Source organism: Sitodiplosis mosellana, unplaced genomic scaffold (genome assembly GCF_009176505.1).
Source record: "Sitodiplosis mosellana isolate CC-2019 unplaced genomic scaffold, AAFC_SMos_1.0 Smas_scaffold_6226, whole genome shotgun sequence".
In the NCBI taxonomy this organism is placed as follows: Eukaryota; Metazoa; Arthropoda; class Insecta; order Diptera; family Cecidomyiidae; genus Sitodiplosis; species Sitodiplosis mosellana.
Genome location: NW_022601467.1, coordinates 11,200,770 through 11,225,409, shown reverse-complemented (window position 1 = coordinate 11,225,409; position 24,640 = coordinate 11,200,770). Strand labels below are relative to the sequence as shown.

Below are 24,640 nucleotides of genomic sequence, written 5' to 3'. Positions count from 1 at the left end.
ATGAATTCAAATCGATTCGGAATGAATCGTTACAGTGCATCTCCAGTCTCATCGCTGAATACAACCGTGCACATCAAACAATATTTCTGATTTGATATGTTCAGCCAGTTTGCCATGGTATTGACGCGATCTGTATGCGTTCCAGCACAAATGTGAACTACCTTGTTACATTTCCATTCATTCCCGAGTGGTTGTTGTCGCTTTCGTTGTTACTGTAGTTATCCATAGTTACGGGGTATTTGTTAAATCTATACCAATATCCGTATTATTATCCGTAGTTTTTTTTTCTGTTGCCTGCCATTCACTTGGTTTGTCATACGAAATTCATGAAAATTATATAATTTTTGTTGTATTTAAATAGACACATAAAAGAGTTGAATGTAAAAAAGGTGAAAAAGCAAAGGGTGTATACAACAATGAGTGTGTGACGACAAAATACGAAATACACATTTATCGACGCTACTATTATATGCAAATATAAATAAACAGGAAGGAGTGGAGAAAAAAATACCACACTATCATTGCACGAAACCGTGGGGAACACAACAAGAGAAAATTGTACAGAAAATACATATAAAAAAAACAAAATGAACATGATAAACGAGGAAGCAAACGAAATTGAAGGGGTTGACGAGGATGATCCATGTTTGTCGTTTGTATCGAATATTGTGCTAAAAACGATGAGAATGAAACACGAAAAATGGATAAAAATGATGACAACTGATGAATATAAAGTGAGTGCAAAATTGATGTTTACCTAATTTGATTAGCTTAAACCAACAGTTATGGTGATGCCATTTGAAATGTATAACATGATATGATGTATCAATCTGTTTTATTTTGGTTCCGTGTGTTTTTGATGTATACGAATACGAATACATATCTGACTGGTTATTTATTCGATGACTGGAATGGGATTGGATGATTTGACCTCCGCTATAGTCGATAGTGTTTAAATGGCGCTTGAATATCAATGAGCCAATGCTGATAATCTCATTAACACCAACTGGGGCTCTCTGTGCGAATTTGGCCTACACCTCATCATCGATTCGGGGAAAATCTTGTTATTTTATCAAGAAACTACCGCAGGCGTTAAACATTGAAGACATTCACTCGGTCTGTATTTGTTCAAATAATGAGCGAGAGTGTTTTGTTTTTGTTTTTGTTAACACACGCACTCTGCCTTTCCGTTTTTATTTTGGTCGGTCGTTCGTTTGTTCGCATTTTAGCTGATCCTCATTCACCCTCACTTCACTGAGTAAATGCCGCACCATCCCCAAAATTCTATGTCCAATTCCATTTGGGACACCTCATAACTAATTATAATCATTGGTACTATATACCGATACCTGGTTTTATGCACGTGTCTCAAATAAATATTTATATTTCGGTTTAAACAGATGTTGCTGTTCGGCGACATATCATCGTCAACATTGGACACCTTCAATGTTTTGATAGAAGAAATCTACGGATCATTGCTCAACAATCCACTCAACCGAAATACATGGCCAAAATTGCTGCATATTGATGTTTCGGATAAGTTTTATGAAGTCTTGGAAGATGTGGCCGTCGTAATGGGTAACTTGAGCAATAAAACTTTTTTGCCGCTGCCGATGAATGTGAAGGAGTTTACCGAAACGGTTGAACAAATTGTTCTTGGGTTAGTAAATGAATGTCGTTTATGTATATATAGAAATTATTATGCACTCTAGCAAAAAAAAAACTATTAAATGAAGCCACATGGAATGATGTGCTAAAATGGGTTGTTGCTATTGTTGTTGTTGTTGTTGTTGTTTATTTTTCGGATTACCCAAGGACGATGGCTTGTGACACAAAGTTGCAAAATTTGCTGGAAGGAATCGTCATCAAATGGAGCTACATTATCAACGATATTATGATTGAAACATCAGAGAAACTTTTCCAAAATGATGCCCAACCCATGCCACACGACGAATACACATTTTGGAATAAGCGATTGGCCAATTTGGAAAATTTATACAAACAATTAACCGAAAATAATCGAAAAATGGTGGGCGTAATACTCGAAAAAATTGAATCGGTTTATTTTACAGCATTTCGACAATCGTTCGAGAATGTGGTGGCGGCACTCACACAGGCCCGCGACGTTACAATCCATTTGAATGCATTTGCAAAATGTACACATCTCTTTCAAAGCCATCATTTTCTCGAATGTGGCGCACTCATCAAACCAATGCTGCATTGTATGTGCCTCATGTGGTCACAATCAATTTACTACCCGAAGGAAAGCTGGCCGCTCCTCTTCAGACTGATTGGAAACATGCTAATTGATGAGTCAATGAACGCATTGGATGCAGAAACTTTATTTCAAAACGACATTGAAGACACCATCATGAAAATCACCGAAATTGTTGCCATTCTAAATATGTACAAGTGAGCTGAAATTATGATCGATAATAATATAATAGAGTAATTGTTGTTATGCTTATGCTAATGACATTGGCATTTTGGTTTCTTAGGAGTGAGGTGGTGTCGCATAAAGCTAGACTGGACCAATACAAAATCAAAAGCAATCAACCATTGATGATGAAATGGTCTTTTGATGCAGAAACAGTGTTCGAGCGTCTGAATGCCTATTTGATTCGTTTGCACGATGTTAATGACATAATTGTTGCGGCAAATGACTTTTTGAAATTGGAAAAGATCGAAATTGGTGGTATCAAGGGTCGTCACTTGTGCGAACGCATTCGTTCTGTTCTTGCCGAATTTCATACGCTGTACAGTTCATGCATTGCAAACCACACGAATTTGTTGGAACCATCGAATAATCAATTTAAAGAATTAAAGAGAAATTTCCAATTGAACATCACCATTTTAGAGAGGAAATTATCGCAAATTTTCATGGAAACATTTGTGAATTGCAACAGTGCTGAATCAAGTATTAAGACCATTGAAATGTTTGGCAGCTTATTGAAACGACCCATAATAAATGAACAAGTTTCAAATCAAATTGAAAACGTCATCAAAATTATTCAAAGCGATATTAACGAAGTTCACAGCTTATTGAAGGACAGTTCACCTGGCAAACGAATTTTGGTAATTGGATGAGCTTTTTTTTAAAGAATCGCAAACCTTTGATTATGTCATTTTATTGCCAATTCTACCTTGTCTGTGGTTTTCTATTATGCTCTGGTCAATTTAAGCTGCCGCATGTTCGATACTCTTCACCCATCGCAGACTATTTGAATTGGCTGAACATGCATCGGCGGCGTCTAGGACAACTCACCGAATGCATTACATTCGTAGAATATTCGTAAGATATTTGATTTTATAAAGAAATACATTAGAAAAGGAAAAAACGGATTCATTTCCATTAGAATACCCGCATTTTTCCCGTAGGATTTTTGAATCAGCCGATGGGCAGCAAGCAATTAAAATGAAAGACGATCTAATGGTTTTGATCGAACAAATGGAATGCGACATGTTGGCACACTGGTCAATGGACGTAACGGAGACAATCCATGCATGTACATTGCAAAACTTATTGATGAAGACAGAAAAAGATCTGGTCGCAACGAATTTCGACCAAAATGTAAGCATAACTCACTCGTTCTAAATCTACCTACCTACCTACCTACCTACCTACCTACCTACCTACCTTTCGCATAATGTAATTAGGATTCGTGGTTGCCATGAAGCAATGTGAAATAAGGTCAACCACGATAAAAGGAAAAACGTCAGTACAATGCATGTCGTAATACATGACAAAGCAGACAGGCTTCACTCTTCACAAAGAAACAAAACGAACTGAACAGAAGAGACGAAAAGCAAAAGGACAGAAAAAAACCATTTTCGTTTATGTTTTGGATGAAGGTTCGTCATTGTCTGAGAATTCAGATCGGATTTGTCCTTTATGGGAGCAAATTACCGTGATTTAAGACAATGTATTACGACTTTGGCTGCAGCGTATAAAGTTGTTTGTATTCCAATGTTTATAGCAGAACACAACCGATCCCTTCACATATTTAGATACTTAATAACACTAAGATAAAGATAAATGCAAATCAGTTTTGCACAATGAACTTCGACGTATACGTTGCAGTTGGTTGCGCTATACGCTGAACCCGAAGCATTCTCACGATGAAAAACGTGATATCCAGTTCACTACACATTCTCATTCGTTCATTTTTTTTCATTGAAAATATTACCACTTTTCACCCGCAGCTGGATCTTGCACTGAAGGAATGTGCATTACTGATGAGAATGGGTCATAATAATTTACCGCAATGTGCATTAAATTTGTATAGAATAAACGACTCACTGTGGGTAAGTACTTAGTACATTCATCTCAAGAAGGCGATGATTGGCCGGATATTCAAAGCCATCCGCTTGATGCGCACTTAGTACTACTATGAAGGCAATCAATTGAATTTTTGGCTAAAATCTTTTTGGCTAAAATCTTTTTGGCTGAAAAATACACAATTCCCTCATCGATGCCAAAATGCAAACGCCTCTCCTCCGACGAATCTCTCCTCCGACACAATTTTCGCATACTCAACAAATTACGTCAAACAGCATCAAATTTTCTATACAACCATAATTCAATACACAGACAAAACTTATAAGCGAAAAGAACATAAATAAAAAAGTTCAAGCATGCACAAATCTAATCTCCATAAAATAATTTAAACACACAAATGAAAAAGTATAAACACAAACGGAAACTTTTGAATTGTGCATATGATATGCAAATATATGGCGTGTTGTTTAAGTTAGTGGTTGTATATTTGAGTATGTGTGTACGTGTGCATGTACGTAACTGAACGTATGTGTGTTGAAGAGAACAATTTTTATGACCTACTTCAACCCATGTTCTTAATGTTATGCTAAAGATAAACCAAAAATCAAGCGCCTTATCTGCACACATGCCGAACAGATGAAACGTGATGAACACGCGAATGAATTCAATCTGCTTGTTCCATCCATGTTGCAGGAGTCTCGGATATCACTGTTGCGCATAGTTGAATATTATAATTTTGTCCGTGAAAAGACCGAAAAATGCGAATTTGATATCATCTCTGGGCAAGTCGAAGTGATTGCAGCTGATTTGACGGTTCTCATGGAAAATTTCACTTGGATCAACTTTGGTAAAAAAAATATATGTGTATATTGTTGCGTTTGTTCGGTTCGTTTTTGGTTGCGTTTACAATTAAATTAACTACAAACACACTTGCTTTGGCGGTTTGCTATATGTTGACTTTCCAATTTTTAACTCATTTATTTTGCTCAAGTTATTTTGCATAAGTAAGCATAACGTACCAAATGCTATAAACTCAGATAGATGACATAGATATCACACACCATTCGCACTACGCTTTTCTTTTTAGCGGCGCACATTCAAACTTAGAATTTTTTTATGCACGAATTTATATCAGCTGAACACATTTCTATCCAGTTATTTCATTCGGGTTGGTAATCCCTTCTCTCTCTCTTTGTCTCTTCTCATCCTCTTCTCTCCACTTTTTTCCTCTTCATTTTCGGATTATCACGTCTTTTTTGGCTATATGCGTATGCGTGTATGTGTACGCGCGCGCGCGCTCAGACCAAAATTGCGTTAAAATGATATACGAGAAATTATCTCGTCTTTATCATCGAATAATAAAGACTCATGAGAATATCAATAATATGCTGGATAGCATACGAATTTGGGGCAAAGTGCCATTATATCAACGCCGAGAGGGCAACGCGACTTCATTATTGGATATCGATGACAGATCGCTAAAATGTAAGACGCGCTGCGTTGAGGTGAACAATTCAAAGAAACTTATTGAATACACCATGGAAGAGAATTATCGACTGTTGTTCGGCATGCCATTACTCGAGCGGAAAAAAGAGTTTGGCAAGGATCGATTGCGTAACACAATTATTCGGAAATTCGGCAGGCACCAAGCGAAAGACAAATTTGAACGAATGCCAAGTGTGGTAAGACGCCAAATTTTGTTTGTTTGTTTAACTTTAAATTTATTGAAGTAAACTTTTATCATTCTCTCTTTAGTAATTTAATGCGGCATTTCTATATATTCATTGTATTTTATTTCGAATCCAATTTCCAGGTTGAGTTGGTGCACATTGATGTGGTTGCCGGTGTGTCTGGGCAAAGTGAAAAAATCGTGAAAAGTGAAGATAATCTGAAGCTTTTCCGACCGTACGAGGAATACGTTGACAAATTAATATCACAAGCGCTGCTTAGTGGTGTTGAGTCGAGGTTTGTGTATTTTCTCTCTCGCACGTTTGCTCGCTCTTCTGCGTTTTTTTTTCTGTTTGCACCAAAATTCCGACTAATTTTCTCAGATTTAATTCAATTATGTGTTTTATAGTAAACCTAAACGGAGCAAAACGAGCGATAACGTTAATTATAATCACCATACTTTCAGTTTGAAAGCAGTTGTGGTCTCATTACACTAACAATTTATTGCGCAATATCGTTTTTTTACTTCGTCTACTGCATTATGTGTCAGTGATGTGTCTGTCAAACAAAACACCAGAAGCAAATACAAAAACCATTTAAGCCATTTAAACCGCTTTTGCATCATTTAGACATTTATTCAACGAGATTATACCGACACTCGTTCTTCCACGTCACACTGTCGTTTCCACTTGCAACTATGGGGTTCGTATGAGCATGCATTTCGAATGTTTCAATGTCGTTAACCACAGCGCACTCAATAGATTGAATCCATGAGAATGTATGCAAACCATTGCAGAAAAAAAAACTAAAACAAATACACACACGTGCATTGAATGTAGCGCAGCACATAACTTGTGACGAAAATGCCAATTTCGAAAACGAATTTCGAAGAAATTGTATTATTTTAAAGTGATTTTGTGAGCGTATATGATTTTATCACAATTCGATGAACTGAACACTTCTTGTTCCGTGCAACAACGACTTCAGCCGTATTTGTGTATGAGTGATTTGGTGGCCGTTGACTTCATCAAACCAAGATGGAGGAAAAAATAAACGGAAGATCTAAATTGTAATGAATGAACGTGAGAGTACTTCACCAAAAATAGATTCGAATCTAGTTGGAATGTGTGCGCGTGAATCTGATGTATACCGAAGACGTTGTCATTCACCCTCAATGTTTCAGAAGACTATGAATAAGATAAACATAATTGATTAGGTGAAAGACGCCTTTACTATGCCAGTATTTCTTCAGTTTATTCGCAGATATTTTTTTTCTCCGTCGTGCGTTTTCCTGCTTCTCAGCGATGTGTTTCATTTTTATCGTCTCAATTTATGTATTAGATTTTTTTTTGCTCTGCCAGAAGCTCAGCTATAAATATATTTTGTTGTCAATCGACTAGAAAATAGCATCACTTGCAATTGCCTTTAATGACTGATTGATTTCGAATTCTGGTAGTAACAGCCACTTTTCATACTTTGCGATAGTGCGGCCATAGTAAGCATTAAAATATCAAAGTCTACAATGTAACACAGTGTGAAATGATCACCGATAAGCATTATCTATCGGCTCATTCTTTTAATGTGGATACTTCCAAGCGTATGCAACAAAAAACAGCGCGTCTGAATTTCATGCATTAATATACCGAAAAAAGAACAAAGTAGAAATAAAAACGTCTATGAAACGAAAATGTTGTCAACATCTTATGCAATTGCAAGATAGTAGATAATTTCGAGACGGAAAAAACACGAACATAATTGTTTCTTTCGTATTTGTTGCTGCTGCTGTGTAATACACCGGCGATATTGTGTTGATTTTAAATTGCGAGCGTCTACATCCCATCACTTCCCACAGAGAAGCGCACAATAAGATGTTATTGTCACAATAACGTAACGAGTGGTGTGTCACTCGCTCGTTCTTACACTCATCCGCACGAGTCGTCTCACATAACGGTGCAATGGCTACTTGATCAGTTGCACGCAATGCTGTATATGCGTACGACTGACACACCACTCGTTACGTTATTGTGACAATAACATCTTATTGTGTGCCTCTCTGTGGGTTCCATCTGTTCTCACCGATTCAAGGAGGAATGTACACGCGACTATGCTGACTCAGAGTGGAGAGAAAGAAAAATAATCCGAAACATAAGCCAACTAATGATATCGTTTGAATGGACAAAATTTAAATAAATATGTGGTGTGCGATGCGCGTATGCCCAATAGATAGAATCATTGAATAATAGAATATATATACATAAATTTATACATATCTAGACCCAAACACAAATGTTCTAAAGGCCTCATTTTGTATGATTCCATTTCCTTTTCAATTTAGTTTATCGTACATACTGAGTGGAATGAGCGAGGGAAACGCATTCAATGATAAAAATAATGACAATTCAAAGTTGTTTCGCATCAAACTGGAACTTTGGGACAATCAACTGAAGTTTGTTCCAACTTTGGCGAATGAAAATGACAAAGACAGCTTTATGCATACGATTAAGAGTTTAATAGACGACATTTGCTCTGTCTCACATCAAATTGATAGAATCGCTCAGCCAATAAGTGATTGCTCATCAGCCAAACGAACATATCAAAGTAAGTAAAGAGGCAAAAACGCGGGGAGGATGTTGGGTTTGGTAGAGAGGAAGTATTTAGATAAGAAGCTTTAGTAGTTTAAAACTGAATACATCGCACAAGCTTCCAATACGTTTACTATATGCGAATTACGAATTTTCCATTTATTTTTCCACATCACTATCATTTTCTCCAGTTGATTTAGATGAAAACAGAGATATTCAAAACATACGGAATATGATTTTAAAACATGCACAGAGTGCGAGCATCGACGCTCTCAATTACATGAAAACATTTTCAAAGTATCAGTACATTTGGCTGGAGGATAAACAGTCGTATTTAAAGCGATTTTTAAATGAATGCGAACAAAAATGCCTTAAGGATGACGATTTTCCGGGAGATAACATCGAGGATCCCAATGCTCAAATCGAGATGTTTCAAGCTCAGGTATGTATGTAGCGTATGAGCGTGTGTAGCGTACATTTTGGCCTTGTGTTTTCTATGATACACTGTACCAGTTTCATTTTACGAAAGCCTTCGTTTGACTACAGATCGAAAATTGGTTGAGTGTATTCGACGACTTTGACAGACTAGCAAATTATCAAACTATACATGGTTGGCTTCTGATTGACATACGGACATTTAAACATATCATTTTGAACCAGTGCTCCAAGTGGATTAATATGTTCAAGGAACACTTACTGAACTACGTTCTAAATCGTTTGAATGTAAGAATTTTCTCCCTTCAATCCCTGTGTGCGGCCAAACACACAAACTCATAATCACTCAACTTTCAAAGAAGCTTTTGAAATGGTGCATTTATGCACACTTTAGAAGCAAACACACACAAATTTGCTTACCTTTTCTTATTACAGGAACTGGAAGAATTTATCAACAAATCGAATGAAGTTTTGTCGTTGGTGTTTGACTGGGATGACTCAAATTCATTATTACGCATACTTAGCGTGTTAAACCAAATAAAAGAATACGAACCTTCAATTAAAAGCCTATTTCCATCACTCAAGAAAATCATTTATATGATAATGCAGTACGACATCAAAATTCCGAAGAAATGCTCAAATCAGGTGGGTAAAGACCAAAGTTTCTATTTGCTAAACAATACACAACAAGTTCATTGAATTCAAACATACCAAACGGATGGCGTGTGTATCGTGTATGCGTGTGCGTCATCAGTTTTCAGATTTGCCGGAAAAATGGTCCACCTTGTTGAAAAACGCTTCAACAATCAAATATGCAATCGTTCCAATTCAAGCCCATCAAATCGATTTGATCCAGCAACGCATAACATTTTTTAATCAGATTTCGAAGCATTTTCGTCAAGAATTCAGACAGAAAACGGTATGTTAGGATGTACGGTCTATCAAAGTAAATACAATACACAACATAATTCTCCATTACATAGTTTTTCCTTATTCCGTGCGCAAATGTCTATGGCCTTTTGGATGAGTGCAACTTGAAAATCGTTTACTGGGAACGGCAACTTCAGGAATTAGTGGAATCGGCTTTAATTTTCGGTTTACCGCCCCCATCAAAAGTCGAGCTGGATAGTTGTCGGAGTGAAATCAAATTGATCAAGGTTCAGGGCCATCTTTTACTCTATCTCTAAACAAAATACATTGACTAGGTCTTTTGTTCGTTTTTTTTTTGTACGGTTAACGATTTAAGACATTTATCATTAGTGAATTTTAGTTTTAGATTTAGTGCGAATAATACTAAAAAACAATCATGATTTGCAGCAATTATGGGATTTTGTGAATGTTATTGAGTCATGTGTGGGGAACTGGAAGCGAACGTCATGGAAACGACTCGATGTTGAAGAAATCGAACAACAATGCAAACGATTCAGTAAAGATATAAGATCATTAGGTAAATTGATTCGTACGTGGAAACCATTCGTTTACATTGAACGAATGCTACGGAATTTGGTAACCTCTTTGCGGGCAATCACCGAACTACAAAATACAGCGATTAAGGATCGACATTGGCTTGAATTAATGAAATCCACAGGGGTATTAAATGATTAGTCATTAAATGACAAAAACTAATTTCTTCTTATCACTGATAATTAATGTACAGATTCCGAAATTACCTTCCTGATATTCATTTCTTGATAACATCTTTGCAGCTGTTCTCCAAATTTGGAATGATTTATTTGGTAATTAATTTGCACTTGTAATGCATATCGATAAACTCTCATGCATTAATCTCATTTGCGTACGTTGTGCTTTCTTATTAGCTAAATATTCGATTGAACAAATCGACAACGCTGTCGGATTTGCTGAATTTGGGTTTGCATGAGTTCGAAGATGAGGTAAAACAAACGGTTGACAAAGCGGTGAAAGAAATGCAAATGGAAAAAATCTTAAAAGACATTGAAGCACAGTGGGCCACACTAACATTTGACTATGAACAGCATTCGGGTGGCGTTAAAATGGTAAAAGTGTCCGAAGATTTGATTGAAAAATTGGAAGAGAATCAAGTGCAAATTCAAAATATGGCCACGTCCAAGTACATATCATTTTTTGAGAAAGAAATCAAAGAATGGGTACACAAACTAAGCATGGCTGATATGATAATAATGACGTGGTCCGAAGTGCAACGCAAATGGATTTATCTGGAGAAGATTTTCTCGGGCTCGGAAGATATACGAAAGCAGTTGCCAACGGATTCGGAACGTTTTATGAAGACAAATCATGCATTTCATGAAATACGTGAGATGATATTGAACGAACCAAATGTTTTGGTCGTGACAAATCGATCGGGACTACACCTGCAAATGGAAGACATTTTATCTGAACTGATTTTATGCGAGAAAGCACTAAATAACTATCTTGAAACGAAACGACTGGTGTATCCACGATTTTATTTCATTTCGTCCGTTGATTTATTGGACATTTTATCGAATAGCAATGATCCCGAGATAGTAGGGCACCACTTGCCCAAGCTATACGATTCGATACGACGATTGAAATACAAGAATGGTAGTAAACTCGCGATTGGAATGTACTCAAAGGATCATGATGAATACGTGGCATTCAGTGCGGAATGTAATTGCAGTGGAAAAGTTGAAGATTGGTTGAATCGCGTGACCAACATCATGCGATACACACTGAATCGTTTATTTGCTCAATCCATCGAACTGTATGAGGATAAGACACGTGACAGTTGGATATTCGATTGGCCAGCACAGGTAGGTCAGCAGATATATGTATTGTTGTGCCAATCTTCCGCGCACACCCACACAGCTGATGAGCAGTGTATGTTGTTATTATTGTTGTTTTTTTTCATTCAAGGTTGCTCTATGCATATCGCAAATTTATTGGTCAATCGAAATCAATGAAATTTTCACAAAAATTGAAGAAGGTTATGAGAATGCCATGAAGGACTATCAACGCAAGCAGATTTCCCAATTGAATGTCCTGATCAATTTGCTGTTGGGTGATTTAAGCAGCGGAGATCGACAGAAGATTATGACCATTTGTACGATAGACGTGCATTCGCGTGATGTTGTATCGAAAATGATTTCACAAAAGGTTACCAAAAGCTATGAATTTCAATGGCAATGCCAATTACGCCACCGCTGGGATCGTTCCGATCAGGATTGTTATGTGAATATTTGCGATGCCGAATTTAAATATGATTATGAGTATTTGGGCATCACGCCTCGTTTGGTAATAACACCATTGACAGACAGGTGCTATATCACATTGACACAGGTACACACACATTTTCACAGTTCAATAAATGGAAACAAAATGAATTCCATTCGAATATAGCAACGAGACATCATTTTAAAATACAACGAATGAATGAGCAATCGATTAAACTGTCTTTCATTCTGTTGGCAGTCTTTGCATTTGATACACGGTGGAGCGCCAGCTGGTCCTTCGGGCACTGGAAAAACGGAGACGACTAAAGATTTGGCCAAAGGCTTAGGAATGATGGTTTATGTCTTCAACTGTTCAGAACAGGTATTTTATTTATTAATAATTTTTCAAAAAAGTTTAATTATATATAATTTTTATTTAATTATTTTTAATGAATTATTATATTTTACAGATGGATTATAAATCATGTGGCCAAATCTACAAAGGTCTGGCGTCATCGGGAGCCTTTGGAATTTTTGACGGTAAATCAATTCGAATGAAATAAAGACGAGAAAACAGCAACAATTAAAATCTATAATCTGGTATGCAGAGTTCAATCGGATTTCCATCGAAGTGCTGTCTGTGGTTGCGGTTCAGGTGAAGTGCATACAAGATGCAATCAAGGTAATTTAGTGATTTCATGTAGTTTAAATCCGTTATTTCAATTTATATTCAAAACAAACGTCACGATGAATTAAGGGTGGACGGCATTTTGTCACACTTAGAGATAAGGTAACTGCTATCGCTGAATACTGAATATTTCAATACATGTGCATGTGTGTATGTGGGAATCTGAGCAATAATTGGCTACAAATTAACATGAAAATTTGGGAAATTGGATGCATTTCACAACCTAATTGGATTACTGCGCAAAATTTCATTAATTTTTTTTTTCTTTTTCTCTTCTTCTCTCCACACTTGATTCGTACTTATTATTCAATCGGAATCGAATCAGAATAACAAATCGACATTCATGTTTATGGGTGACATGATTTCATTGGTAACGTCCGTGGGTTTATTTGTAACGATGAATCCAGGTAGAAATTTTCAATTCCAGAAATAATCAACCATATTTTATTCAAATCTCTCTGGGTTTTCAGGCTACGCCGGTCGGACTGAACTGCGTAAGGAGATTATAAAAATTCATGATGACGATGACGATAACGACGACGACAATAACAGAAACCACTTGAATTTTTTATTCTTTTTCTTCTATTTTTATATTGTCATAGCTGAGAATTTGAAGACTCTCTTTCGTCCGTGTGCAATGGTTGTGGCTGACGTCGCATTAATATGCGAAATAATGTTAGTTGCCGAAGGTTTTCAGGAAGCAAGATTGTTAGCAAGAAAGTTCATTACATTATATACGCTGTGCAAAGAGCTGCTGTCCCATCAGGATCACTATGATTGGGGATTGCGTGCGGTTAAATCAGTGCTTGTTGTTGCTGGCACATTGAAGGTTCGCAATATGTTGTTGTAAATTTCTCATTTTTTCCCCTCTTTGTTGTGTTTGGCTAACCGCAAACATTCAAATGGACAGAGAAGTGACCGACAACGACAGGAAGAGCAAGTGCTAATGAGAGCTTTACGAGATTTTAATATACCGAAAATTGTGTCCGATGACATTCCCGTTTTTATGGGATTGATTGGTGATCTATTCCCATCGATTGATGTGCCGCGAAAACGATCGTCCGATTTTGAAAAGCTAATTCGTCTATCGGCTATTGAGCTAAACTTAGAAGCAGAGGATGGTTACGTTCTAAAAGTAAATTCAAATGCCATATAAATTTATGATTACCTTTCAATTTTTTTCCTTCTATCAATTTCAAATGGGACAAACGTATACAATCCATAATAAATTATTTCCAAAAAAATAAGGTGGTTCAATTGGAGGAATTGTTAGCCGTACGTCATTCGGTATTTATTGTGGGCGAAGCTGGCACGGGTAAGTCACAAATATGGAAAACATTGAATGCTACGTACGTTCAGCAAGAGCGAAAGCCGTGTACATATGACTTGAATCCGAAATGTGTGTCGGCCAACGAGCTGTTTGGGTTTATCAATCCGGCAACGCGTGAGTGGAAAGATGGCCTGCTTTCATCACTGATAAGGGATCAGGCGAAATATGCTAATGACAATCCGAAATGGCTGATATTGGATGGAGAAGTAGACCCAATGCAAGTATCTCAAACATTCGCTTATGCATACATACATACCGTTGAACCGTTATTATTTCTAAATAATATTATCTAATCTCATTGGTTTTGAATAAATTCATCATCCGTTTTTCTCGCTCTTGAACGCGCGCATGTGTGTTTGTAGGTGGATTGAAAGTTTAAATACGGTTATGGACGACAACAAGGTGCTAACGCTGGCAAGCAATGAACGCATCGCGTTCACAAAGGAAATGCGGCTTCTGTTTGAGGTGGGCCATTTGCAAAGTGCGACCCCGGCAACTGTATCCAGAGGTAATGTTATGTCGAACCACCTTTGAACTCTAATTTTTAATTCACACAACGCATTCGTTGACACTTGCAGCTGGTATCTTATATGTGAATGACAGTGTTGTAACTTGGTATCCCGTAAGCATATTATCATAATTTCCGAAACATTTATTTGAATCACCTGTAAAGGCGCACGCCCGGTTCCTATATATATATTTAAAAGGATTATAAGCACTCTATTTATAAGCACTCTTTTTACAATTTCAAGATCGTTGCATCGTGGTTGAAAACTCGGAATAATGCTGATGAGGCAAATGATTTACTATTATTGCTGTTCGACCGTTATATTCCACCGTTGCTCGATGCCAATAAAAAATTCAATAAAATCACACCAATACCAGAAATATCATTGGTTCAAATGACCTGCCATTTACTTGATTGTTTATTAACAAACGAAAATGTACCGAAAAACTGCCCGAAAGATTGGTACGAAATTTACTTTATATTCGCCGCTATATGGGGCTTTGGTTCGAGCTTTTACGAAGATCAACAGACCGATTGGCGAATGGAGTTTAGCAAATTTTGGATAAACGAATACCAAACCGTTCAGTTTCCCGATAATGCATGCGTTTTCGATTATTACGTCGACAAAAATACGAAGCAATTCAAACTGTGGGAAGATTTGGTTCCGAAATATGAAATTGATACGGATATTCCTTTGCAGGTAATTATTTGAATGTGAATTCGGTTGGTGGATTAATGAATAAGCGAGCATCAAGTCCACTTTAACATTGATGTTTTTTTCAGTGTTGTATGATTCCTACTGCGACGAATGTTTGCCTGCGCTGGTTTTTGGACATTCTATTGGATAAAAAATTGCCGATAATGTTTGTTGGTGCGACGGGAAGTGGAAAAACGGTTACAATCAATGATAAAATTGCCAATTTGAATGACAATTATTCGGTGACACATATCCCATTGAACTACTATACAACATCGGAAATGTTGCAAAAAATTTTGGAGAAACCGCTGGAAAAGAAAGCAGGCCGAAATTATGCGCCAGTTGGTTCAAAATTTATGATTTACTTTGTTGATGACTTGAACATGCCCGAAAAGGATCCTTTCGAAACGGTGCGTCCGCATCAAATTATAAGGCAATTTATGGATTATAGTCATTGGTTTGACAGATCCAAGTTAACGCTCAAAGAGATCCATAATTGCCAGTTCCTTGCATGCATGTGCCCAACAGCTGGTGCTTTCACAATTGACACGCGGTTGCAGAGGCACTTTTTCACATTTGCCGTTAACTTCCCTAACGATGCGGCACTCTTTCTCATTTACCACACGATTTTGAGTCAACATTTGGAAAATGAAAACAAACGCTTCACCTACCATCACAAACGTATATGTAGAAGCCTCGTTTCGATGGGTTTAAATTTGCATAGCCGAATCGCACAGCTTTTTCTGCCGACAGCCCACAAATTCCATTATATATTCAATTTACGTGACTTGGCGAGTATTTATCAAGGTTTGTTGTTTGCCACAAAAGATACATGTCCCGAACATGAGGATCTGGCTCGCCTCTACATCCATGAATCGTTCCGCGTTTACAGGTACGGGTTTATTTTTTCTTTAGATATTTATAATGCCTTTATTTGTGGCTTTTTATATTATAGTGATAAGCTCATTGACGACTCAGATCTGGATGCATTTAAGAAATTGTGTCGTGAAGTGTTCAAAAAATATTTGGAAGAAATTGATGAGGCAAAAGTGTTTCGAGAGCCTCTACTCTACTGTCACTTCGCCGATGGCCTTAATGAACCAAAGTACATGCAAATCAAAGATTGGCCGTCGCTGACAAATTTGCTGTCCGAAGCAATGTCCACATACAACGAGTATGTGGGCCAGATGAATTTGGTGTTATTCGAGGATGCCATGTCGCATATATGTCGAATCAATCGAATATTGGAAATGCCCCGTGGCAACGCATTGTTGATTGGCGTTGGCGGAAGCGGAAAACAATCGTTAGCACGATTGGGAGCGTTCATTTCATCGCTGTCTGTGTATCAAATCCAATTGAGAAAAGGGTATAACATCATTGATTTGCGTTCCGATTTGAATATTCTATATCATAAAGTGGGCATCAAGAATATGTCGATAATGTTCTTGCTAACGGATGCCCAAGTTGCTGATGAATCATTTCTTGTACTCATCAATGATTTGTTGGCATCGGGCGAGATACCCGATTTATTCACTGATGAAGAAACCGATAACATAATAAGCTCCGTTAAAAATGAAGTTAAACAGCTCGGCATTGTGGACACACGTGAAAATTGCTGGAAATATTTTATTGAGAAAGTCAAGAAATTGTTAAAGGTTTGTTTTGTAGTCAACTCGTTTGTTCATCTCGTGCAGTACGCATATACTCATACACACACACACACCGATCATGTGAGACTAATAAATTTTTGAATACAGGTGGTTTTATGTTTCTCACCGGTTGGTTGCACACTGCGGCGCCGGTCTCGAAAGTTTCCCGCCCTTGTAAACTGTACCGCTATAAATTTCTTTTATGAATGGCCGAAAAGCGCTTTGGAGTCGGTTGCAAAAAAATTCCTGCTAAAAGTCGACATGTTACCCGTAAGTTGCCACTTGTTTTGCTCCACTCTGTAGACACACACACTCTCTCTTTCTCTCTTACCCGCACGATACTCGAAATGTCAAACCGTTTTGTCCATCGGCATCTTTCTCTCTCTCTCTCTCTCTCTCTCTCTCTCTCTCTCTCTCTCTCTCTCGTCTAGAACGGGCTGACAGAATCGGTTGCCGTTTTTATGGCATACGTTTTGGAAAGCGTTAATGAAATTTCCAAGAATTATTTGGCAAATGAAAAACGCTACAATTACACGACACCAAAATCATATCTTGAGCTCATATCATTGTATTCGAAATTGCTGACCGTAAAGACGGACGACCACATACAGCGCATACAGCGTCTAGAAAATGGTTTGATTCGATTAGCACAGTGTGGCCATCAAGTCGAGACATTAAAGGTACGTACGAATTGTACACAATACGCAAAACGTTCCAACATTGAATTCGTTAAAGTAAATCATGTTGTAATCACATAACGCAATTTTAATTTGATTAAACGATTTAGTATGTTCTTGCTGATCAAGAAACTACGCTCAAAGCCAAAAACGAAGCTGCTGATAAATTGATTAAAATCGTTAGTGCGGAAAATGAAATCGTTCAAAAGGAAAAACTAATAGGTATTGTGGTGCTAATGAAGAGATATTGTTATATTCACTTTCAACCTAATGGCATTGATGTTTTGTATGTGTGCACGGCGTCTCTTTTTCTGTCTGTCTGTCTCCGTCTCCATTTCTTGGGTTGATGCTATCATACTGCTCGTGTGCAGCGGCCGAAGAAGAGCGGAAAGTACGGGCGATTGAAGAAGACGTAACGATCAAAGCAAAAATATGTGAAGCGGATTTGCGAAAAGCTGAACCGTCGCTTATCGCTGCAAATGAGGCACTAAATACACTGAACAAAAACAATTTGACGGAATTGAAATCGTTTGGGACGCCTCCAAAAGCTGTAATTCACGTTTGTGCTGCCGTTTTAGTGCTATTTTCGGGAAAAAGCAAAATACCAAAAGACCGGAGCTGGAGAGCGTGCAAAGTTTGTTCCTTTTTTTGTGTCATTGTCGTTGCTGTTATTTCTTTAGAGTCCATAACTCGTCTGATTTGCAATTTGTGCTATTCCATTTTTTCCTCTTCTTCGTTTCGTTTCGTTTCTATTTCCTTATTTTTTTCGTTTTGTTAGCAAATGATGGGCGCTGTAGACAAATTCCTACACAAATTGGAGAACTTTGACAAGGAAAACATACCGACAAAAGTAATCAAAGCGTTACAACCGTACTTAAAAGTTAGTTTTTTTTTCCCTCAATATTTGCTGTTATTGTATTTTTGCAACAACAACAACAATAGACGAAAGAACGAGAAAAGGATATAAAACTTGTTGACTAATCATAACGCATTTTTTCTACGGTAAAGGATCCGGAGTTCGATCCGCAAAAAATCCTTGCCAAATCGACGGCTGCAAGTGGATTATGTGCATGGGTCATTAATATAATTGTATTTCACAATGTATTTCTGGTGGTTGAGCCAAAGCAACGAGCTTTAGAGGATGCACAAGACGAATTGAAGCAAGCTCAAGATAAATTGGATTTTCTGAACAATAAAATTTTGGTGAGTGCAATATCCCAATCGAACCACGATACAATGGAAAAACTTTCATTGGTAAATTATGAACAATTTCTCAGGAAATCGAGGCTCGTTTGAATTCGATTCAAAGAGAATTTAAGACAGCTATCGCTGAGAAAACCAAATTGGAATTTGAAGCTGAGAAAACGGCAATGACCATATCGTTGGCTCATCGTTTGGTGAATGGACTGGGCTCGGAGGCCATTCGATGGCATCAATCAGTTGAAAAGTAGTTTTTTTTTCTTTTCCTCTCACTGCAAATCAAAATGAGTTCGCGGTAATTGTTATCTGATAATTCTTGAAAATTCATTTTGCAGACTTCGTTTTCAAATTGAAAAGTTGCCAGGCGATATTTTGTTGATTTCATGCTTCATTTCGTATGTTGGTGGATTCACACCGCTGTACCGGCACGAATTGCAGGAGAACATTTGGAAACCAGCCTTCCGAGAACTTAAGGTGAATTTTCCCTCGAGTGTTTGTTTAATTCTCCTAAAAAAAATTCAAACTCGCTCCCTTTTTGTGCGTTTCCATTGAAATCACCAGCCCGAAATCCCACACACTGACGGTATTGATTCGTTGGATTTGATTTGTGATGATGCAACCATTGCCGCCTGGCATAATGAAGGCCTGCCAAACGATCGAATGTCAACAGAGAACGCGATTATTTTAACGAATGCTACGCGTTGGCCTCTGATTATAGACCCACAATTGTAAATATAGAATGAATGGAAATAATCGGCGAAGCCGCCGCTTTTGTACATGTTAGACGTTTCGTCGTAATTTTATTCTTGAATATTCTGCATAATATCAATTGTAGGCAAGGAGTGAAATGGATTCGACAAAAATATGGAAAGGAGTTGGTGATTTTGCAGCCGAATCAAAAATTATATTTAGATGAAATAGAAAAAGCCATTGCCACCGGCCATACGGTTTTATTGGAAAATATTGACGAGACAATCGACGCAGTATTGGATGCGTTGTTGAGTCGTCAATTTTCGAAACGTGGTGCAACAATAAAAATCGGCGATAAAGAAGTTGATTACAATCCACGCTTCAGACTGATTCTACAGACAAAGTTGGCAAATCCACACTATAAACCAGAGATGCAGGCACAAACAACGCTTATCAATTTCACTGTTACACGAGAAGGTTTGCAACAGCAACTACTTGGCACCGTTGTCAATGCCGAGCGCCCCGATTTAGAGAAATCGAAACAAGAATTGACGATGCAGCAAAATCATTTTAAAATCACGCTGAAATCACTTGAGGATGAATTGTTGGCTCGACTTGCGGCCGCTGGCGATAATGTTCTCGAAGATCCATCGTTGGTCGTCAATTTGGAAGAGACGAAAAAAACGGCAGCCGAAATCGAAGTAAAGGTCACCGAAACGCGAATAACAACAAAAGAAATAGATACAGCACGTGAAATATATCGATGTGTCGCTGAGCGTGCATCCATTCTATATTTCATTTTGAATGATTTGTGCAAAATCAATCCGATGTACCAGTTTTCGTTGAAGGCATTTATAGTTGTTTTCAAGCGAGCCATCAATCAAACGGAAAAACAGAACACTATCAAAGAGCGGGTGGGATCATTGCTTGATTCAATTACGTATGCCGTTTACATGTACACCTGTCGCGGATTATTTGAGAAAGATAAGCTCGTTTACAAAATGCATTTGGCATTCCAAATATTGATTCAGAGCAATCAAATTTCGTTGAACGAACTGGACTTTGTGCTGAGATTTCCGTATCTACCGAATTTACATTCACCGTTTGACTTTTTGCCGTCGCATCTGTGGGGCGGTGCAAAAGCACTATCAAATATCGATGCGTTTTATGGATTCGATAGAGATCTTGATCTGTCGATGAAACGTTGGAAAAAATTCATTGAAAGCGAAGCGCCCGAAATGAAAAAGCTGCCGGGCGAATGGAAAAACAAAACACCAATGCAAAAACTTTGCATATTGCGAACGCTTCGCCCGGATCGCATGATTTATGCAGCATCGTGTTTTGTGGAAGAAACAATGGGTGAGAAATATGTGGGTGTGAGAACGATCCCATTTTCCGAATCATTTACGGAGAGCTGTGCATCGACACCGTTATTTTTCATTTTATCGCCCGGCGTTGATCCGCTCCAAGATGTTGAGAAACTTGGTAAATCCATGAACATGTCGCCGGATTATCACAATTTTCACAATATTTCGTTGGGCCAAGGCCAGGAGCGTTTGGCTGAAGCGGCCATTGAGACAGGCAACAAACACGGTCATTGGGTGATTTTGCAGAACATTCATTTAGTAACCAAGTGGTTGCCAGTGTTGGAGAGGAAAATCATTGAATCTGAAGAAACAGCACACCCGGATTTTCGCTTATTTGTGAGCGCCGAAGCGGCACCAACACCTGAATTCCATTCCATACCGCAAGGCATATTAGAAGCATCGATAAAAATAACAAACGAATCACCGACCGGCATTAAGGCGAATTTGCATCGCGCCCTGGATAATTTCACGCAAGAAATGTTGGTAAGTTGAACCGACCGTATGGTAAACCAACGCCAGCCGGTCGGTCGGTCGGTCGGTTTGGGAGATAAAATAAATAACAAAATAAAACAAATGCGAATCGAATACTAAATATTCATGCATATCCTTTGTGTTTACGACCCCTTTTCTCTCTGTGCCAGGAAATGTGCTCAAAGGAAGGTGAATTCAAAGCGATTCTGTTCTCATTGTGCTATTTCCATGCCTGTGTAAGTGAGAGACGGAAATTTGGTCCAATCGGCTGGAATTCATCCTACCCATTCAGTATTGGCGATTTAACAATCAGCGTTTATGTACTATTCAATTATTTGGAGGCTAATCGAAACATCCCATGGGACGACCTACGCTATTTATTCGTGAGTATTCATTTTAAAAATATTCTAAACGTACGACCTGCTCAAACTCATGCCGATCGACAGGGCGAAATAATGTATGGTGGCCATATTACTGACGATTGGGACAGACGACTGTGTCGAACGTATCTCAACGAATTCATGCAACCCGCACTATTGACGGGAGATTTATTGTTTTGTCCCGATTTTGATGCCCCTCCAAATCTAGATTTAGCCGGATATCATCAATATGTTAACGATTTCTTGCCGAACGAGTCGCCGCATCTCTATGGAATGCATTTAAATGCGGAAATTGGATTTTTAACCACTCTATCAAATAATATGTTTGCGGAAATATTTGAACTACAGCCACGAGAATCGGGCTCGAGTTCAGTGATTCTGGTGTCACGTGAGGAGACAGTTAAGCAGTTAATTGAAGAATTTCAAGACAAAATTCCCGACGAATTTCATATGGCAGAGATTATGACACGGTTCGAGGAACGCACGCCATACGTTGTGGTTGTGTATCAGGAATGCGAACGCATGAATCAATTGTTGAACGGAATGAAACGATCGTTGCGTGAGCTTATGCTTGGACATCGCGGCGAACTCACAATCACATCGGAAATGGAATTGCTGGACGAATGCATAATATTTGATAAAGTTCCACCCACCTGGACAAAGCTCGCATACCCAAGTACGCTTGGATTGCAATTATGGTTTTCAAATCTTCTGCAGCGACATCAAGAGCTTTACAAGTGGTCAATTGATTTCAGCTTACCGATTTCAGTATGGTTGCCCGGGCTCTTTAATCCGCAAAGCTTTTTGACTGCCATAATGCAGGTTGCAGCCCGGAAAAATGAATGGCCATTGGACCGAATGTGCTTGACCATCGACGTTACGGGAAAACACCGAGATGATTACACGTACGTTGTTAGCATTAAAGAATACTATTTCTTTTGTGTTGCTTTGCATAACTGATGTACAGCATACATTGTGTGCCTGTGCCATACTGCTAAAGAAATCAGTCTGTTTATCGATAGTACTACACACTACAACACAACTATACACATGCCATTTTACCAATAATACCCATTTACTTCCGAATGAATTGCAGTGAAGCGCCTCGGGACGGCGCCAATATCGATGGATTAGTTTTAGAAGGGGCCAGATGGGACAATCTGATGAATTCATTGGTGAATGCCCGACTCAAAGAGCTGTTCTTCGAAATGCCACTCATTCACATCAGAGCAATAACAAAGGATAAACAAGAATTGCGTAACGTATACGAGTGTCCCATTTATAGAACTCGGTATGTACTGTAGAGAGAAAGTGTGAGAGCGGGAGAGAGAGAGCGGAAGGAAACTGTCCAATTTATGAGCTTCCTTTCCATTCATTTTCTCCATTCCGTTTTCGTTTCCAGCTTACGTGGGCCGACTTATGTGTGGACATTTAATTTAAAAACAAGAGAGAAACCATCCAAATGGATACTGGCTGGGGTTGCAATTGTTTTACAGCCATAAAACCATTTAAGTAAGAATGTTGAACATTGCCATATTTCCCTTCCATATCCGTATCTAACTAGAAATTTCTTTGATTAGTGATTGATTTTCGGTGTTGAACAATTAGCGAAAATGGCAAGAAGTGAAACGCAAATGGAAATATCAGGGTTTGAATAAAGTCCTCTTTTCGGCGGAGACGGGAAGTTCCAGTTTTAAAATGCAAATGAGATTATGTGCAAAATGAAAATAAGCGATAATAAGCTACTTTACATTTTACAACATAAACTAGTTAACGTAGAATTAAAAGGGTGCACAATTAGTGGCTGCTTGTTTACCATGGAAAAAATATAATAAAAATAAACTTAATTTGGTTCATGTGAATTTCTGCTGTAAGTCAATGAATTGAATTCTATATATTTAGCATATTTCATAGATTATTTGCTAGATTTACACTTTAGCGCTGAAACGTCGTTGGTGCAAAAGCTTTGTCATTGAACTCAATGCGAAACGTACTAAAGAAAACCGTATGCTCATCATCTCAGTTTTGAGCTGACAATTGGTCACGCATGAATTAGCATGTGAATATTGGTTTATAATAATTAAGCAGATAAATTTGTAAACGCTTTCGCATGTGCATATTGCCTCCATCCACATGTTGCTATAAATATACCAACGGATAGCCACGTGCTCGCAAGTAAATAAGTGAATTTCTCCGTATGTATTTGTATAATGTGTATTACAAGGGCACTGAATACAAGTATACGATCGATATTAAGTTGATTATTATCAGATATCTGTAGCGTAATCGCATTTTAAATAAATTCATTGTGGAATGCATTTGAGCACCCATTTAATTTGGGCCAAAATTAATTGCAAACGGACATGCTTTTTGAATCGAAGCCATTTTCAAATGAAATGGAACGAATATATAAAATTCAATCGATGATGCTATAGAAAGAACACGTACTTTCAGCGGTAAGTTCTTGGGAAAAAAAATGAAACGTGTTAAAGTTAGTTAACCTTGAACAATATCACAGCATAAACACAAATAAATAAACAGGACTGAAGCAGAATAAAACATTCATCTATTACTTGGCATTTCTAGCGAGAAAAAAAAATTGTATTACATTTGGAAGCACGAGAATAAAGCAATCTTGATACATTTCACGAATTTCAAAACCAATCGTTTTCCAGACACGGGGTTTTCATATAAATTTTTAATTTGATTGATTGCGCAATGCCGCTCAAAATACACATACAGAAACAAATAAACGTAAACGTGAAAATGGAATGACTGTTTGTGTCTGTTACGTATTTTTTTCCTCTTCCATCTCTCCTACGGAAATATAAATGTATACAGCATGCAAG

At 37.9% G+C, this 24,640-nt stretch overlaps 1 protein-coding gene across 1 annotated transcript; it reads left to right on the top strand.

The window, feature by feature from the left end:
* The first annotated feature begins 1,549 nt into the window (after positions 1-1,549).
* LOC129579435 (dynein beta chain, ciliary-like) lies at positions 1,550-23,571 on the top strand. The gene is made up of 42 exons (XM_055469517.1): positions 1,550-1,660; positions 1,816-2,412; positions 2,499-3,075; positions 5,644-5,961; positions 6,093-6,244; positions 8,283-8,545; positions 8,721-8,971; positions 9,076-9,252; positions 9,400-9,609; positions 9,719-9,883; positions 9,948-10,121; positions 10,282-10,554; positions 10,782-11,735; positions 11,839-12,261; positions 12,394-12,516; positions 12,605-12,674; positions 12,743-12,816; positions 13,148-13,229; positions 13,293-13,316; positions 13,425-13,651; positions 13,733-13,957; positions 14,071-14,369; positions 14,515-14,660; positions 14,731-14,774; positions 14,905-15,360; positions 15,444-16,249; positions 16,313-17,012; positions 17,115-17,276; positions 17,438-17,686; positions 17,794-17,905; positions 18,055-18,317; positions 18,462-18,563; positions 18,692-18,886; positions 18,961-19,130; positions 19,219-19,357; positions 19,445-19,611; positions 19,719-21,423; positions 21,582-21,794; positions 21,858-22,696; positions 22,888-23,082; positions 23,194-23,303; positions 23,372-23,571. The coding sequence occupies exons 1-41, from the start codon at positions 1,575-1,577 to the stop codon at positions 23,291-23,293; spliced, it is 12,507 nt and encodes a 4,168-aa protein (XP_055325492.1). The 5' UTR covers positions 1,550-1,574; the 3' UTR covers positions 23,294-23,303; positions 23,372-23,571.
* The last annotated feature ends 1,069 nt before the right edge of the window (positions 23,572-24,640 follow it).

What these genes read in the sequence shown, in the direction of transcription:
- LOC129579435 (XM_055469517.1), top strand. Translation starts at nt 1,575, where the DNA reads ATGGGTAACTTGAGCAATAAAACTTTTTTGCCGCTGCCGATGAATGTG. An exon ending in CCCGGCAACTGTATCCAGAG is followed by an intron (nt 14,661 to 14,730) that starts GTAATGTTATGT and finishes TGACACTTGCAG; the next exon opens with CTGGTATCTTATATGTGAAT. An exon ending in TGTCCCATTTATAGAACTCG is followed by an intron (nt 23,083 to 23,193) that starts GTATGTACTGTA and finishes TTTCGTTTCCAG; the next exon opens with CTTACGTGGGCCGACTTATG.